This window comes from Aethalodelphis obliquidens, unplaced genomic scaffold, assembly GCF_003676395.1.
Source record: "Aethalodelphis obliquidens isolate GAN/ISIS:26980383/991018 unplaced genomic scaffold, ASM367639v1 scaffold33, whole genome shotgun sequence".
Lineage (NCBI taxonomy): Eukaryota > Metazoa > Chordata > Mammalia > Artiodactyla > Delphinidae > Aethalodelphis > Aethalodelphis obliquidens.
Window position 1 is genome coordinate 4,240,138 of NW_020837977.1, and position 19,134 is coordinate 4,259,271.

At 37.6% G+C, this 19,134-nt stretch overlaps 1 protein-coding gene across 11 annotated transcripts in view; it reads left to right on the forward strand.

Moving 5' to 3' along the window:
* Positions 1 to 19,134, forward strand: part of STAU2 (staufen double-stranded RNA binding protein 2) — a 309,733-nt gene that overhangs the window by 172,751 nt on the left and 117,848 nt on the right. For 10 of the 11 annotated variants that reach the window (XM_027127905.1, XM_027127903.1, XM_027127902.1 and 7 more), the window contains one exon: positions 4,837 to 5,144. In XM_027127905.1, coding sequence (XP_026983706.1) covers positions 4,837 to 5,144 — 308 coding nt within the window. Of the gene's footprint in view, positions 1 to 4,836; positions 7,553 to 19,134 lie in introns of those variants that run through there. The other variant, XM_027127906.1, reaches the window with a different exon arrangement.

Sequence of the window (19,134 nt, forward strand, 5' to 3'; positions counted from 1 at the left end):
TCTGTGCAGTAATCAAGTAAATGTAAATTAATATAACAATGAATGTTGTAGAGTGGCAGTAATTATTTAGAATAACTAAAACCTGTTTTGACAGACGTGTAGGAAAACAGGTTTTAGTCACCCATTGCTAATAGAAGAATAAATGGATATAGTTTTTCAGGAGACAGTCGAAAGTCCTTAAACATGTATATCTGAGCTTACTCTTTGAATCTGCTTTTCGGTCTTTACCCTACTGAAAAGTGACTTAAATTTACAACAGGAAGAACCTAAATGAATTGTGACTGATCCAAACACTGTTACTAATATTCATGTTGAAAATCATTCGGTAGTTGACTGCATAAATCCACAAGTGCCTTTACAGTCTTTCAATGGCTGTTACATCACTTGAGCTCTGCAGAAAGGAATCTTCTTTATGCATGAAGAAAAGTCGATTCAGGCTTTACTGTAGAATAAGGGAGCCTGTACTCTGCATGAGTTCTAATACTGTGATGTAATGCCTCTCTTGAGTGTTGGGAGAGCATTTTCTTTGCTTTATAATATTGCTTTTGGCAAGCCCATTACTTCTGTATAATAGCAGTACTGAGATAATGCTGTTAGTTTCCTGATTTCTTAAATTGAGTATAGAATTTAGAGTCATACATTGAGTTATTCTTTAAGTAAGAATTACATATGGTGTTTTTGCAGCTAGTGAAAAAATTAAAAAATTAATAATATGACATAGCACTTAATCAAACTGGCAAATATTTTTACTTTGTTGAGATAAAATTGAAGTATAATAAACTGCACATATGTGTACGGTTTGATCAGTGTTGACATAGGACTGTTTTTGCTACACTTCTGATACCAAATGTATAGGCATTTTTTCCCTCATACCAACCCATTCTCCAATTTTCCAGGCACCAACAGGGTGTCCTACAGTTCAGTTCTGACATTCCCCGGAATTAGCACAGACTCCGCAGATTAAGGGCTCCGCCACACAAGATGCCCCACTTCGGCCAGTCACAAGTCCCATGTTGCCACCGGTACTCCTGACCAACTGGCTATAAATTCAGGGGGTTCCCACATCTCCCTTCTCAAGTTCGATAATTTGCTAGAACAGCTCACAGAACTTGGGAAGATACTATCACTGGTTTATTATAAAGGAATTTAAAACAAAAAGCCAGATGAAGAGGTACACAGGATGAGGTTCGAAAAGCTCTAGAGCACAGAAGCTTCTGTCCCCATGGAGTTGGGGAGCCCGATCCTCCCGGCATGTGGATGTGTTCAAAACTCAGAAGGTTCCCAGACCTCCTCATTTAGGGGTTTTGTGGTGGTTCCATTATGTAGGCATGACTGATTAAAATGCTGACCACTAATGATTGAACTCAAATCTCCAGCTCCTCTCACCTCCCCAGATGTCAGGTGGTGGGGCTAAAAGTACCTTTTTTTCCTATTTTGGTATTAGATATTATTAAAAAAATCTTTGCCACTTAACGGCACTAACAGAGAACAGTGGCAAGGATTTTTTAATAATAATGTCCAGTACCAAAGTAGGAAAGAGAAACTTGCATATATTAGTACGGAAGCGTGAAATTGGCACTGCTGTTGGAGTTGTACCAACTTGGAGCAGTTTGTTAGTGTCAGAAAAACTAAAATGCGTATTCTTCGAACTAGCAATTCTGCTTCTAAGTGAAGGAAATCAATCTTCATGTGAATAAGGATGTAATTGCAAAAAATATGTTTCACTATATTGTTTTAATTGCATGAAAAGGAGATAAATTAGATGTCCAACAATGCGGAATTGTTTAAGGAAACAATTCATATAATGAAAATTTAAGCCTTAAAATTATTAATGAAAGTATATTGTTTTGTAAACAACAAAAGGATCATGTGGTTTTTTGTTGTTGTTTTTTTCTTTTTGCGGTACACGGGCCTCTCACCGCTGTGGCCTCTCCCGCTGCGGAGCACAGGCTCCGGACGCGCAGGCTCAGCGGCCATGGCCCACGGGCCCAAGCCGCTCCACGGCATGTGGGATCTTCCCGGACCAGGGCACGAACCCACGTCCCCTGCATCGGCAGGCAGACTCCCAACCACTGCACCACCAGGGAAGCCCTCATGTGGTATTTTTATGTTTTAACTTATTTTTTCAAGTTAACAAAAAGGTATATAGGAAACAAGACTAAAAGTATATTTTTAAAGCCAAATGAAAAAGTAGTTTCCTCTGGCTAGTGAGATTCATCTGTATTTTTTCCAATGCATATGTTTTCTTTTTAAATTTTTTTGTTGAAATTTTTCCTGGATATAAAGCTAACAAACACAAAGGCATAAAGTAAATCCATAAAATGGGATTGGTATGTTATTTTAAGCTATATAAATCACTTATTTTTTTGGCTGCGCCGTGCGCCGTGCGGGATCTTAGTTCCCGGACCAGGGTTTGAAGCCAAGCCCCTGCGGTGGAAGCACCGAGCCCTAAGCAACTGGACTGCCGGGGAAGTCCCATTTATTTTTAAAAGCAACTCCTTTATGTTTAATGCCGTCAGGATGAAGTCTCCTGGAGCTTCGCCCCTTCCTGCCGCCTCCTTCCCCCGTTGCAGTTCGCACCTCCCCCTTCTTTTTTTAAAAATTTATTTATTTATTTATTTATCTTTGGCTGTGTTGGGTCCTCATTTCTGCGTGAGGGCTTTCTCCAGTTGTGGCAAGCGGGGGCCACTCTTCATCGCGGTGCGCGGGCCTCTCACTGTCGTGGCCTCTCTTCTTGTGGAGCACAGGCTCCAGACGCGCAGGCTCAGTAGTTGTGGCTCACGGGCCTAGTTGCTCCCCGGCACGTGGGATCTTCCCAGACCAGGGCTCGAACCCGTGTCCCCTGCATTGGAAGGCAGACTCTCAACCACTGCGCCACCAGGGAAGCCCCCGCACCTCCCCCTTCTTGCTTTCCTGGGCTTACTCTGCTAGTGCCCGCGTTTGCTCATGCTGCCATCTGCCTTCAGCCCTCTTCCTCCCTGGCCCAGTTCTCCTCATCCATTGAAATGTGCCGTCAGTACCACCTCCAGGAAGCCTTTGCTGAGCTCCTACCGCTCCCTAACCCACCTCTCCAGAGGCACTTACCACCCTATGTTATTTATCCCTTTCATTTTCCTCTCCAGAGAGACTGAGGGTGACTTGAGGTCAGGACAGTATTCGTTAGCACAGTGCCTGGAACCTAGTAGTCGGAGCTTAACTGGTGTGTGTGTGTGTGTGTGTGTGTGTGTGTGTGTGTGTGTGTACAGTAGAAATAAAGATATGATGGGATCAAACAAGCCAGAGTATTGGAAGAAGTGTGAATATATTTGCATGATGGGAGCATGGGTTCCGCATGAGTATTTTAGTAGGATGGAGAGGTGAGGAGGGGCCAGGTCACTGAGGGCTTCATATGTCATCCTAAGAAGTTTAGATTTTATCATGTAAGTGAGGGAGCCAGTGAAGACTTTAAAGTAAGAGGGTGGCTGGTCTTAGCATTTCCCCGAGTGTTAGATATTATTAATATTATGTGAAAAGCCTGGATATAAAATAAATTTGGGAAATCCTGGGTTAAACCAAGTTGAATAGATTTCTGTTCTTCTGGACTTCTCAGTCTTTACTGTGCTCATGTGCATTTTTAATCCTCCAAAAGGATGTTTGTGTGTGATATAATTTTCATTATTTCCCCAATTTATTTATCATGGAACCCTTATATTGGGGGACTATGTTATAGAACACATTTTGGGAAATGGACACTGGGGAGACTAGCAGCGGTGAAACTTTTAGTGGTTGTTAAAGTAACGCTGGCCAGAAACACTGAGGGCTTGTATCAGGAGTTTAGTGGTCGGAAACGGGGAGGCAGGACCAAGGGAATTAAGTTGTGTCTCTCAGAGCACATCCTCCAAAAGTGGTGATTTAAGTAATTTTAAAAGGTAATATGATTTGAGAGTCGTTAAAATCTGATCCAAAGATATTAGAACAAGCAGTGTGAAATGTGGTTTGAAACCTCTCTGAGACAGATGGTAGTCAAAGGAAAGTGCTGTTTTTATATGTTTACAACCCTGCCAACTGCTGACACAGCCCCAGGCTCACTCCTCTTGATATTAGAACCTGTGTGTGGCCTGGCTTGAACTAATGCACTTGGTGATGACGGGGCAGATTCTAGACTGCACACGGCAGTTACTTGTTTGTGGGTGACTCAAAGATGGTTGCCAGGAGTCTAGGTTGGGCAGCTGAGCAGGTGGATGGTGGTATCATGATGAGGTAAGCCAGATAGGAGACAGTTTGGGGGAGAAGATGCTCTGTCGCTTTTTGACATGTTCATGAGGTAGAGTTGACGGTGGGACATAGGAGAACACCAGTAGGCCGTCAGATATAGGAGTTTGTTCCTCAGATGGTTTGGACTGACCCAGTCTTCATTTTTACCCACTGTGTCTCAATTGCTGCATATGTTAGGGATTTTGCAGCAAAATCCATGTTAGGGATCTCTTTTATGAGATCATAAAATATTAAGTTGCAGGGTGAAGACCCTGCACATTCCTAATCTTATCCCATGTTGCACTTCCACACATCAGTTACCTGTGTTCCTCCACAGCTTCCCTACCACATACACTTTCCCCTGAAGTCACTTCGGTGGCTTGTTTATACTAATGATTTTAGGAATATTGAAACATGCGTTATTCACCTCCGAATAGGAGACTGCCGTTGCCTCTGCAAGCGTGGGGAAGGTGCTTGCTTACAGCGTTTCTCACTGCTTAGTCACTGTGTCAAGTGAAATCCTTGAGTTAATAATGTTATATAACATGTTTCTGTTTCACTTATTTTACGTGTAATAACAGTGTTCCTTTATTTTACTTGTAGCTCCAAAAGGAATTCTTCATTTGTCTCCTGATGTTTATCAAGAGATGGAAGCCAGCCGCCACAAAGTCATCTCTGGCACAGCTCTAGGCTATTTGTCACCCAAAGATATGAACCAACCCTCAAGCTCTTTCTTCAGTATATCTCCCACCTCGAGTAGTTCAGCTACAATTGCCAGGGAACTCCTTATGAATGGAACATCTCCTACAGCTGAAGCCATAGGTTTAAAAGGAAGTTCTCCTCCTCCCCCTTGTTCTCCAGTACAACCTTCAAAACAGCTGGAATATTTAGCAAGGATTCAAGGCTTTCAGGTATGAATTAAAAGCAAAAACAAGAAAACAAAACAATCCATTAGCCCCAAATCCTTCATCTCTGTCCATCAGAAAGCTCATTCTTGCCTGCTAGCGTGACTTCTATGCCACTTACATTGTAAATTATTAGGAACACAGAGGACAGAAAAACGAGTCATGCGCACATGCCTCATTTTAAAGATCTTTCATTCTCTCCAGTAATTCTTTTGCCGCCTGGCTCTCCTCCATATTCCTTCTTCTTCTGTTTTTGTTTTTGATTTGTTTTTTTTTAAACATTTTTCATTCTCTGTTCTGTGTCCTGCTTGGGTGCATCTATTCCCTCACTCTCCTCCCCAAACAAAAGTGCTGCCTTCATACATTTGGTATTAGTATTTAGCACTAAGGCCTCCCTCATTTTACAGTAGGGTTTTTTCTAATGATGATTTTACTTTCATAGCAGTTTTGAATTTGGCATTCTATGGCTAGTAATGATTCAGGTATACCACTAAGGTACAACATCCTAGAAGTCTATTATCTTAGGAGTTAGTTAAACATGGTATTAGAACAGTAATGCTTTCTAGTTGTCTGAGGCATAAAAACATGTATCGTTTTACTGGATCGTGTTTTGAACCATCTAGGGTAGCGCCTACCTTAGACGGTACCAACAAGTCTGTTTCACCGGGCAGTCTAAATCTAGCTTAGAGTCCGCTTGTTGTGTATATGAATTTGGGGCTGGAAACCTTCCCCCTCCCTCCCGTTTAGTCAGTGTTCCCTTTTGGAAAAAAACCCAACAATCCTTTATGAGTAGAACTTTTTAAAGAATTGATAACTCTAGGAAGAGGAAATACCTGTGTTCTGACTTCTTAGTTGCCTTGAAAATCCTGTACTGAGCTGTAATCACTCACTTGACTGGGCGAACAGCAGTGTGCTTGTGTGTAGAAAGAGTGGACTGCTCCCTCAGATTTCATTATATTCACCCCCCTTTCCATCTTAGTCTTACTCCTTAAGACCAAAAACTGTAATTTCCTTTAGAAATCTTCTAGAAGATCTGTATTGTGTAGAATGATCATGTATTTATAAAAATTTTACAAATTTAGATACAAGAGAGAAGATCATGTGTTTTACCAAGGGGGTATTTTGCATGTTTTTTTTGTTTCTCATCACAGAAACCTGATTCTTTCACATCTATTGCCAGGTAGTCGTTGAGTGTTTTTACTTAGACTATTAATATGAAATCTAAAAAGCTGTTACCAGTTTGGGGCTCTGTCATCTGAAATTTTAAACACTTAACTTAAAAATTAAAATTTAGAACTTGTTTTCGTTGTTTACCTTAAGAATAACAATACATCACTGTTTAAAATAAAAGGACCTTGATTCACACAGTTAAAGTACTGGAAAAGAAAAACTAAGCAATTTTTAGTTCTATCTATAATTTGCATAAGGTGAACTAGAAATAAACTGTGATGAAAAGGAATTCACTGTTTATTTACAAGTCTAGTCATTTAGAAATGTCTGAAAGTAACACTGCATTTGCATTTTTATAGAAACAAAGCACAAATTGCACTCAAGCTCTGAATTGATTTTTTGGCTGGAGATGTTCCTCTGATGTAATTTTGCTGCCAGAAGAACTACTTAAATTTGTATTTATTTGTTAATTCTTAGCAATGACAACAACTATAATTTTAAAATACCTTTACTTTAGTCAAAATGTAGAATCTGTTTCTCCTATATTTGGGCTGAGTACTCAGACCTTTTTTTTTTTTAAAGCTTATGCTGAGATAATACACTCTTACTTATGGACACGTTAAACATTTCCAAATTTGTGTATGGTGATTTTTACATACTAATGAAGATAAACATGGTTTTAAAACGTTACTGTGCTGCTTTGGTCAAATGAGCTCGGTGTTGCTATGAAATATTGTTTTGCTGACGGGCTGCAGCCTGCAGTGTGTGGTGAACAGACTGTGGGAAATGGCTTCCCTTCCCTGTCAGGTGCCCAGCGCGTCCTCATAATGTCACGGTAGAAGAGTCTTTGTGGTTAAGAGTTTTAAAGCCTCTTTCTTTATAGGTAACTTTCTCAGGTACATTTACCTGGTAGAAAAACATGTAGATTGTTTCTATTTCTTAAATGTTTTAATTGGACTGTAGTTTAGAAATTATAGGGCCAGCTTGTTATGGATGACATGCTGTTATGTTATTTTCATTTCTGGAATTTAAAAACAATAAATTCTTTTTCTCTGTTTCTAGGTTAGTACTTTTAAAATTTTGTTACTGTACACTGAATAGATATTATTGCTTATTGAATATTGTATATAAACCCTTCTCTGGCCCTCTGTGCTCACTGACATTTGATTTAAGCCTACCAGAGCCATTGTATGTGACAGCTATATTGTATTACAAAGTAAAAAAATATATTAGTGTACTGAAAACGACGTTGTTTTAACTTTTAAATTTTTTTTCCTTAATTGAAATTTATAAGTTACAAAAAGCTTATTTGCTCACCAGAATGTAGGTATTAAACTCACATCCTTTTGCTTAAATCTACAGAATAATTTATTATACAATTAAAGTTATTATGAATAAAGCTGACTTCCTAGGTCAGAATATGACTGAACACTTGCACATTCTCAGTAATTCTTTATCCTTTCTTGGGCTCACCTAAAGTTTTTAATCACATTTTAGATGCAAGCCTTTGGATCTCTATCACAAGTGAATATTTATTTTTTGAATTTTTATTGAGTACATTTTTATTATCTCCTTTTAAAACCTGAATGTTCTTATTGATTTATTATTTTTTAGCAGAAGAAAGTTTTATATCAGTAGTTCTGTGAACCTCAGACTTTGTTCAGCCCAGTTCGTATGCTTCTATAACTTCTTTGCATTTCATAAAAATTCATTTGAAATGTAGTTATACCGTAGTGTTCAGGGCTCCTTGGTGCGTACCTTGATACCCTTTAATTACAGTGCCAAAATATTTCAAAATCATTCAGCTTTTTAAAGAAGATTGTTACGGAGACATTTTTGAAATGTTCTGCTTTTGAGCTGAAGCAGAAGACTGTTTTTTTGTGTTATAATTTACATTATTCTAAGTTTTTCCATCTTTAATATGCTTTTCCATATATTAAAAATCTCTCTGAATAATTAACTATAAGCCGTTTCATTGTTTAAATGAGTCATTAGAACGTGATTAGATTGGAAATTAAAACGAATTATTTTAGTCAATTATCCTTGATAGATGGATTTAATTTTAATCTTTTAGTCTGTACCCTTCCTTGTGACTGTCACCCACTGAACAGTGTTGTTTTTAAAACCTTGGGAGTAAAATTTGATAAACTAGATTTGTTTTTCTCACATAAAGAATGTAAAGAAGCACTTAGTTGGTGTCTTAGTTAAACCATAATTAGTTTATTTTATAAAAATCAAGCAGTGTTTTGTAGGGGGCTGTTCATTATTGTGAGTTTATGATGCTGGTGCCATTTTTAGCGAGATGAGAATGTCAGTAGAAGGCTTAGCAATACCTATTTAATTAAAAACTTTCTTTTCAAATACAATTCAAACATAATACATTTCAACTATAATAATATATCTCCTTTTTTGAAGTTTAGTGTGATTATAGCAGACTTCTTTTATGGTGATGAGCTTCTTTTAAATATTTATTTTTGACATGTATGACACATAGCATATTTTAACAATACGACCTTAGTACAGATTACACTGAGCTGGGGCATGGGGAGTGGGGCTTGGCCAATTTGAGAATCAACCTTTTCCCTTTCTCTTTTTTCTTATTTTCCCTATACCTCACTTTTTGTAATCCATATATTTATAATCAAAGTAGCTGTTTGCAGCTTGTTTTTTTAAAGAGTAAGGGATCCGTTTTTTTTTAAAGAGCCGTTTCAGTAAACTTTTATAGATTCCTAATAGGAAAATATGGAGAAAGAAATCATGCATATACATATACTCTTCCACTTAGAAATATGTTTTTCCCCCGTTTCTAACTTGTCCTTGAAATATAACTCACCGTGTCACTTCTGAGCCCAAATTTTCATCTACACTGTTACACAAATGTATAAAGTGATGAGAAATTACTCAGAGTACGAGGAGCAAAACATACATGGGTTTAACACGGGGTCAAGAGATTCTGCTCTGATTCATAGTCACTTCTTAAAAAGCCCTCTTGGATTTAGCCTCTGCTGCTTTTCAAAGACCTTGGAGAAATTGGAAGAATTCTCCTGAAGGCTTGGTTTTCCTGTAGGGACCCTAAAACTCGGGTTTGTTCTTCAAATGGGCAGCCTGCATTCATGCAAACTGACTTATTGTCTGGTTTCTTTAGGCCTTGATATACTTGGCCAAGCCCTTAAGGGTATGCAGACTACATATCACATAGCCATACTTCATAAAAACCAGTAGAATTACAGGTCACCTTACTTTGCTGAAATTTCCAACTCTTTAGAGAAAAATATTACATTTGAAGAAAGAAATCCTGATCCATATAAAAACATACTGTGATGAGTAACAGTAACACAAATAAGAATCAATCAGGCTTCAAGTAAACAGTCTACTATTACTGCATAAACTCTTCAGGACTAACTGACGCCACCCTAAATCACTGCAGAATGTAATCAGAAAGACAAAGGTACTCATTTTGAGCCTTGATATGCCAGCACATACATAGTAAGACACATATTTCAAAGAAAGAGTAATATACAAACACAAAAGAGCTGTCCTGGCACAGTGACTTTGAAATGAGCCACTGAGGTGCAGAAAAAGAAAGTTGCCATTATGTGTCATCCCCAAGTAGAAATAGCTGTAGCCTTTTCTGTTTGTACCGGAAGAGATTTCAAGTCAGCATGAGAATTCTATTTGGAATTATTTGAAAACCAATAATCAATTATTTCTTCAATCAATTTGAAGAAAAGGAAATTATTTTTCATCTAAAGGTGAATTTCATTTCCTTTTGCTAGAAAATGTTGGCAATGATGTGATTTTTACTTAGTAACGTAAGATTAATTGTAGTACCCATCAGGTACATGTCAGTGCATGTCAGGCTGGTATCTGTATGCCTATGTTCATTCTAAGTCATGTTGAAATTATCTATTTCCCTCTCTCCAGCATTCAGCTATGGCTGAGCTTTTTTTTTCGTGAATGACAGCATCTAAAATTTCAGATATATTGTTCTCTTCTCACCCAGGACAACTCTTGAGAAAGAGAACAGTATGTGGAATACTGAGTGTAAAAGATTTCTGCACACGGAAAAAAACTGCTCTGACATACCAGGGGCATTAGGAGATATATGAGTAAACAGGGAAACGAAACTAACGTTTGTTGACTGTCTCGTTATGTATCAGATAGTGAAGGAGGCATTACCTACATTATTTTATGACACAGCAGAAGTGCCTGGTACGTTTTTGCTTCTTGCTTACAAATCTTCATTTGATTTTAAATCCAGCTATTGTATAGTGTTTGAAGCCTGATCCCTGAAGGTAGGACTAGTGTTCATGGTAGTCCGTGGTCTTCTGGATATCGTTTTGGTTTAGTCATAGATTTCATTAATAAATTTATTTATGCCCTCCACTAGGTACACAACTGAGTCTGAGTTATTTAAGAATTCTCTTTTGAGCTGGAAGGAACTTTAGTTTTTATTCAAAGGTATAACTTTATGATGTAAATACACATTTGAGGGACTACAGAAGTAAAGCATCCTATTAGTAATGCAGTTTACTCATTTCCACATAGAGAATTATTAGTTAATTTTAAACCCTTATAGATTTTAGGTTCAGGAAAGCTCTGGCGTCTTGACACGGTCACATCAAAAAGCAGATACAACTGTGAGAGATAAGAGATATTTGAAAAACTTTTAAAATGTTTTTTATCTGTAGTATTGTCATTTTTTTTAAGTATAAGAAAAGTTCAGAATCATTTTATCTGTAGTGGAACATTTGAGAAAACAAGGAGTACAGCTGGAAAAGGATACACAGTTCACAGCTTCAGAAACTCTTATTAAGAGAAAAATAGTGCATTAAGAATAGTTTTCAGTCATTTCAGTATGTATGTGAAGAACTGGATGGATGTGAAGTTAATCTGGGTATACAATATCATCTCATGGAATACTGGAATTGATTTAGCTGAACAACAGGAACTGGAGCGTTTGTTTATTCACTCTGGGCCGATACTTAATACATACCTACACGTGCCAGGTAGCATACCAGACAGTGGGTACAGGAAGAGTTATGGTCAAGTTGGAGACAGACAGACAGGAAAATAAAACCAATATACAGAAGAGTGGCCGCTATTACAATTGAGTCTGGTCTCCAGGGATCAGTGTTTGAACATTACACAAAAATTTAATTTTTAAAAAATTAAATATTTGTAGCATGCTGCAGGAAATAACGTAGGTAATGCCTGCCCCGCATAGTAAGTGTCATCACTTGAGGTATGATTAGCCATGTCAAGAATCATGGATGGGAATGAAGAGCTCTGACTGAAGGGATTAAGAAGAATTCATAGCTGAGGGACATTTGAATGAACTTTAAGAAGTACATAGACTTTTAAGGTGAATAAGAAGAAAAGAAATTGCAGGCAGAAACAGCTGACTCCTAAAGACAAAAGGGCATGATGTTTTAGAAAATGCTTAAGAGTTCAAAGTGGAAGTGGTTGGCAAGTAGGCTGAAAAGACGTGTGCTGCTGAGAATTTGAATTTAGCTGTTAGCCAGAGACCACCAACTTCTTTTTTAAAGGGTAGTGACATTGGTTTTGTATTTTAGAAAGATAATTCTGTAAGCATGTGGAGGAGGAACTAGACAAAAAGATTGGTAGCAGAAAGACCAATTAGAGTGACTTTGCATGAATCCAGTAGAGAAATAGCAAAGATTGAATGAAGCAAAGCTAATGGTCGTAGAGGAGTGGGGCTGAGGTGCAGGCATCCACGGTACAGTTGAGAGAATTCAATGATCTCGGCTGCTAACTTCTGTGAGGATGCTTTCACTGTCCTGGTCAGGATAGAAGCTACATTTAGATGGCATTGTAGAGTAATTAGAGACTCTTTGAGGATGAATTGACCATTCATTTCAAGAATTTGAGAATGAAGTAAAGTAGGAAGGTAATACGAATGTTTTAGGAAAGGTTTTATTTTTAGTATGAACGTGATGAATAAACTTAGAGGAGGTTAATGAGTTCCATTTTAAACATGGCGAATTTGAGTTTCCTGTGGGACTTTCAAAGGCAGTTGTCCAGTAGGCATTCATCAGTGGGTCTGGTGATCAGCAAGAGAGCATAGGACGCAGAGATTGGGGAGTGATCGATGTACAAATGTAATTGAAGCCATAAAAGTAGTAAAGGGCTTCCCTGGTGGCGCAGTGGTTGAGAGTCCGCCTGCTGTGCAGGGGACACGGGTTCGTGCCCCGGTCCGGGAAGATCCCACGTGCCGCGGAGCGGCTGAGCCTGTGAGCCATGGCCGCTGAACCTGCGCGTCCGGAGCCTGTGCTCCGCAACGGGAGAGGCCACAGCAGTGAGAGGCCTGCGTACCGCAAAAAAAAAAAAAAAAAAAAAGTAGTAAAGATTGACCAGGGAAAGTGGGTAAAGGCCAAGGAAGAGATTCCTGATGAATACCAACAATGTGAGGGATTCATTCATTCATTCCATCAACCAAAGTATATTGAGCACCTGCCATGGGCCAGGTGCACTTTTTGCACTGAGGATATAGCATAAATGACAGTCAAGGGTTCTGCCCTCGTGAAGCTGACATTAGGATGGGATTGTTGGGGGTGGGATGTGGAGTGTGGCCAGGGGAAAGGGGGAAGTGGAAGGACAGACAGTCACATCTGAACACGTCATAAATTCAAATGGTTAGTCTCCTAAGGTAACAATTACTTGGAAATTAATTGGGAGATTAATTATGATTATTTGTGAGAAGTATGAGCAATGACTTAGTATCTCTAAGTGTTGTATCAGATAACTATGCTTTTGAAATGTTTTGATCAACCTTATTGAGGTATAATTTACATACAATAAAGCACACCCATTTTAGTTATACAGTTTGATGAGTTCTGAAAAATGTATACCACCATGTAACTACAACCACAATCAAGATGGGAATATTTCTATTACTGTAAAGTATTCCCCGGTTCCTCTTTGTAGCCTGTTTTCCTCACCTCTCTGTGGCTCTGGGCAACCAGGATATCTTTTTTGTCACAAAGGTTAGTTGTGTCTAAAATTTCATAAAAATTGAATCATCCAGCCTGAACAGTTTTGTTTCTGGCCTCTTTCACTGGCTGTAATGTTTTTGAGATTGTCCATGTTGTGTATGTCAGTAGTTTCTTCCTTTGTATTGCTAAGTACTAGTCCATTGTATGATGTACACCACAAATTATATATCAGTTTATCTGTTGATGGACATTTGAGTTGTTTCCAGTTTGGGGCTATTATGAGTAAAGCTGTTTGTGAACATTCATGTACAAGATTTTGTGCAGACATGCTTCCAGTCCTCTTGGAAAAATACCTCAGAGTGAAATTCCTGGGTCACATGGTAAGTATACATACAAGCTTACAAGAAACTATCAGATTCTTTTTCAGTGTGTTGTATCATATTACATTCCTACCAGCGCTGTATGAGGGTTCCATACATTGATATGATCAGTCTTACTCTGTGAAGGGTACAGTGGTATCTCACTGGTATTTTAATTTGTATTTCCCTGATGACCAATAATATGCACTTCTTTTCTTGTGCTTGTTGGCCAATTATATATCTTTGTGAAATTTCCACATCTTTTTCCCAGTTTCTGGTTGCGACTTTTTAAAATTATTGCGTCATCAGAGTTCTTTATACATTCTGGATACAGGCCCTTTCTGTTGCAGATATTATCTCCCTGCCTGTGACTTGTCTTTTCGTTATCTTAATAGCATCTTTTGAAAAGTGGAAAAGAAGTTTTCAATTTTGATGAAGTTCAAGTTTACATTTTTTTTCCCATAAACTGTGCCTTTTTGGTCCTATCTAAGCAATTTTTGACTACCCCAAGGTTGCAAAGATTTTCTCTGCTTTTTTTCTAGACATTTTGTAGTTTGTGCTTTTATGTTTAATGCTGATATCTATTTAATTTTTGGGGTATGGTATGGGTGAGACTTGAAGCCTATTTTTCCCATAGGATAACCAGTTGTTTCTGCACCATATATGTAATGTGTTGTTTCACTCTAGCTGCTCTTAAGATATTCTGTTCATCTTTGGTTTCACCAGTTTGGCTGTGCTATGTCTAAGATTGTTTTTAATCCTGCTTGGGATTCATTTAGCTTCTTAGATTAAGATAATGTTTCTCACTAATTTTGAAAAGATTTTGGCTAGTTTTTTCAAAAGATTTTTTTGCCCTTTTCTCTTTCCTCTCCTTTTGTGACTCCAATTACGTATATGTTGGGCCTCTTGATGTTGTCCTTCAGGTATTCGAGACTCTGTTTATTTTTCTCCATCTTTGGATTGTGTAAAACTTCCGTTGATCTATTTTCAGATTTACTGACTACTTTCTCTGCCCTCTCCAATTTGCTGTTAAGCCCATGTAATAAATTTTTCACTTCAGTTATTGTATTTTTTTAATCTAATGTTTCTATTTGGTTCTTCTTCTTTTTTTTTTTTCCTTGTTGTGATTCCATATCTGTATAGTCATTGAGAACACATTTTTAAAAATTATTTGAACATCTTTATAATAGCTGCTTTGAAGTCTTTGTCATCTAAACCCAACATCTGGGCCCATTAGGAGTCAGTTTCCTCTTGACCACCTTATTTATGAATATGCTTCATTTTGATTTCTCTGCATGTCTGTAATTTTTGTTTGAAAAATGGACATTGTGGACATATTATCATATGTTATAGCAACTCTGGATCGTCTTTTCTTTTGTAGATTATTGTTTTTCTTTTTGTTTTTGGTCTAGTACTCAGTGAAGTTGCCTGGACTAAAACTTCAAGCTTTGCCTCCACCATGGTGATATCCCTCAGCTGATATTTCCACTTAGTTTCTTCAGCTTCCAGCTGCAGCCTTTCCTCTTGCAGTCTTTCTGTGCCTACCTAATTATTTGGGCACATTTAGGCTTAGGTTTTGGAGCTCACCCTTTGCATTTCCTAGCTTCTAGCATTCCCCCTCCCAGCCCCCAATTTTCAGCTGATCTGCCAGCCCATGTCCTCTGATACTTCAGGCCAGTAAAGCTTTAGCTTTCTGTCATTTGAGCTGTGTGCACTTGAGGGACTGCACTCAATCAAAAAAGTGTCAGAATTTTAGATCTTAATGGACTTCTCACTGGTTTCTGCCTATTTCTACGTCAGGTCTTCTAGTGTCTTTCCTGTACATGTAAAGTTTTGTAGTTAGCAGGGATTTGGGTAGAGTTTATATTCAGATTTAGTGTTTCACCACGTCTACTGCTACCTCATTTCTAGAATTTCTTCCCTCAATGACCAGCTCATCTGCCACCCCTAAGCTCTTTCCACTGCTCTCTCCAGCTGGTAAGACTGCAGTTTTCTACCAACAGAACTACAGGAAGTGAAGAATGCCCTCAGGCAAGAAAAAGCCATAAACTCACAATTCTTACTCCATATAGTTTTGGTGTTTTAAGGGAAAACTCTGCCCTGATATCTTCCTGCTTTTGATCACATTCCACTGTCTTCAGATATTTTATTTTATCGACATCGTGTATTGTTATCTGCAAGAGGCTTTGTCTGGTGAATTTATACTTCCATTACCAGAAACTGGAACACAACCAGTTGTTCTTAAATACCACTGAATATACCCATTAATTAATTAATCACTTAATTACTAACTGGCCATCTTGACATCTGTCCTAAGCAAATAATTCAAAATATGGGAAAGCTACAAGGATACTTGTCATTGGATTTAGGGCCCACTCTAAATCCAGGATGATCCCAACTTAATTTCCTATTTCAAATAAGGTCATAATTAAAGATACTAGAAATTAGGACTTGAACATATCTTTTGGGGGCCACTGTTGAACTCACTGCATATTTATTGCTTTCTTAAATTGATATATTTATTGCTTTCGGCAAATTTGGGAAATTTTTGGCCATATTTTCTTCAAATAAATTTTTTGCTACCTTTTCTCTCTCCTCTCCCTCCATTTACATGCATTTTTTATACTGTCCCAGAGAATCCTGAGGCTTTATTCATTAAAATTTTTTCTGAATTTCAGATGGTATTGTTTCTGTGTATCTATAAGTTCTATATCTCTTTCATCCAGTGATTTTTTTTTCTTATTTTGGGTATTGTATTTTCATTTCTAGACTTTCCATATGGTTCTTTTTAGTTTCTGTTTCTCTGCTGATATTACCTATTCATTCATTTATTTTAGACATATTTTCCTTTACATCCTTGAAAATAGTTATAATAGGTTCTTTAAACACCTTTTATGTTCATTTCAACATCAGATATATTGGATTCAGTCTTAATTAATTAATTGCCTTTTCACTTGATTGTGTGTCAGGTTTTCCTTTTTATTCTAGATCAAGTAATTTTGGATTGCATCTTGACTGTTGTTAATGGTACATTATAGAGACTGGGTTCTGTTACATTCATACTTTGAGTTTTCTGAGGCCCTTAACCTGGATGGACTCAGACTCCAAACTTTGTCTCATACTGAACTTTCTCTTCTTTTGGCTTCTGGGATAGTAACCTCTCTTGGTTTTCCATAAGTTCTCTGTCAAAGAAGAACCTAACAGAATTGGCTTTTAGGTGGTTACTGCTCCCTTTTAGAAGAGTTTCAGTGGAAACTTTCTATAATAAAGTGAATGTGGGGTGGGGGGGGCATTGAGTTGGTAATAGCAGTACTTTCCTAGGGTTAAAATAGAAATAGCTAAAAAATAATCTGTCATAGGTGGTGTTTGCTACCAGTTTGGATTTGCAGTTTAAGCAGCAACTTATTTCCTCTTACCTTTTGCAGATCAGTAGCATTTATTGATATTTCTCAGTTCAAGGTTCTTGGTCCCCATTGGTAGGCTTCCCAGGCATAGACCTATATTACACATTTTTTCTCCCTAAAACTCTAACTTAAAGAGGAACCTTTAACTTCTCTTTTTCATGATGCTTTGGATATTATAATTTTCTAGGCTTTTATGCTTGGAAAAATTTTTTCTGCAACCTTTTCACTTCCCGTATCAGAGACAGAAAGTACCACATTGCTCAGTGACTTAATTTTTCTAATTAAGAGATAATTTAGTCTCCACTGATTCCCTTCTCTTGTGTTTGAAGATTCTTTTAGTATAAAATTCTGATATGCATAGAAAAATTTGTTTATTATCTCCTCTAATAGCCTCTTGGCTTCTTTCAAGTCTCCTTTATTCTGAAGCACTAAAGGTTTTCTCTTCTACTATAAATGGCCTTTAATAAATAATAAAAACTTTAGAGAAAGGCAGAAAAATACTACAGAGTTTGATGTTAACAATTATATAACCATAACATAAATTTGTCAGTACTAGGGAATTAATGATGACATAATACTATTAACCAATCTACAACTCTTATTCAGATTTTGTCAGTTTTCCTACTAATGCCATTTTTCTGGTCCAGGATCCAGTCTAAGATCCCATACTGCATTTAGTTGTGATGCTTCTTAAGTCTCTTCCAATCAATAACAGTTCTTTAGTCTTTCATGATTTTGACAATTTTGAATAATATTGGTTACTTATTTTGTAGACTGTTCTTGAATTTGGGTTTTCCTGATATTTGCTCATTATTTGATTGAGGTCGTGCATTTTGGTAAGAATATCACAGAAGTGATGTGCCCTTCTCAGTGCCTTATATGCTCAGTTTATAATTGTCCTACATATTTCCTCTGTATATATAAGAACTACATCAGACAGTGTTATAATTTTAGCTTCAAATATCAAACATAACCTAGAAAATTCAAGAAAAGAAAGTCTATTGTGTTTACCAACATTTTTACCCCTTTCAGTGTTCTTTCTTTCTTCCCAATGGAGTTCCAAGATTCCTGCTTTTATCATTTCCCTTCTGTTTCAAAAACTTACTTTAGCCATTCTTTTAGGGTAGGTATGCTGGTAACATACTCTCAGTTTCCATTCATTTGAGAATGTTTTAGATTCCCTTTCATTGTTTAAGGATATATTTGCTGGATATAAAATGATGGGTTGACAGTTTTTTTAGTACTTAAAAAATGTTGTTCCAATTCCTCTGGCCTCCATGGTTTCTGTTGAGAAATTACTGTCGAATTGTTTTACCTCTATAGGTCACTGCTTCCAGGATAGCAGTTTAAGTTTTAAAAGTTTGATTATGATGTGTCTTGGCATGGGTTTCTCTGTGTTTATCACATTTGGAGTTTGTTCAGCTTCTTGAAGCTGTAGATGTATTATATCTTTTACCCAAATTTGGTAAATTTTCAGCCATTATTTCTTCAAATTCTTTTTTAGCTGCAATCACTATCTCTTCTCCTTCTGGGACTCTGATGACACAAATATGAGATCTTTTGCTGTGGTCCCACATGTTTTTGAGGCTCTATTCATTTTTTCTCAGTCTGTTTTCTCTGTTGTCCAGATTGAGGAATTTCTATTTTTCTATCTTCAAGTTAACCGATTCTTTCCTCTGTTCTCTCCCTTCTGTTGTTAAGCCCATCCGTTGAGTTAATTTTGGTTTTTAGGTTCTAAAACTTCTATTTTGTTCTTCTTATATCTCTATTTTTTTGGTGAGTTTATACATTTTTTTCATTTGTTTCAGGTATGTGTGTCATTGCTTTTTTTTTTTTTTTTTTTTTTTTTTTTTTTTTTTTTTTTTTTTTTTTGCGTTATGCAGGCCTCTCACTGTTGTAGCCTCTCCCGTTGCGGAGCACAGGCTCCAGACACGCAGGCTCAGTGGCCATGGCTCACAGGCCTAGCCACTCCGCGGCATGTGGGATCTTCCCGGACCGGGGCACGAACCTGTGTTCCCTGCATCGGCAGGCGGACTCTCAACCACTGCGCCACTAGGGAAGCCCCTGTCATTGCTTTTTGAAGCATTTTTATGATAGCTGCTTTAAA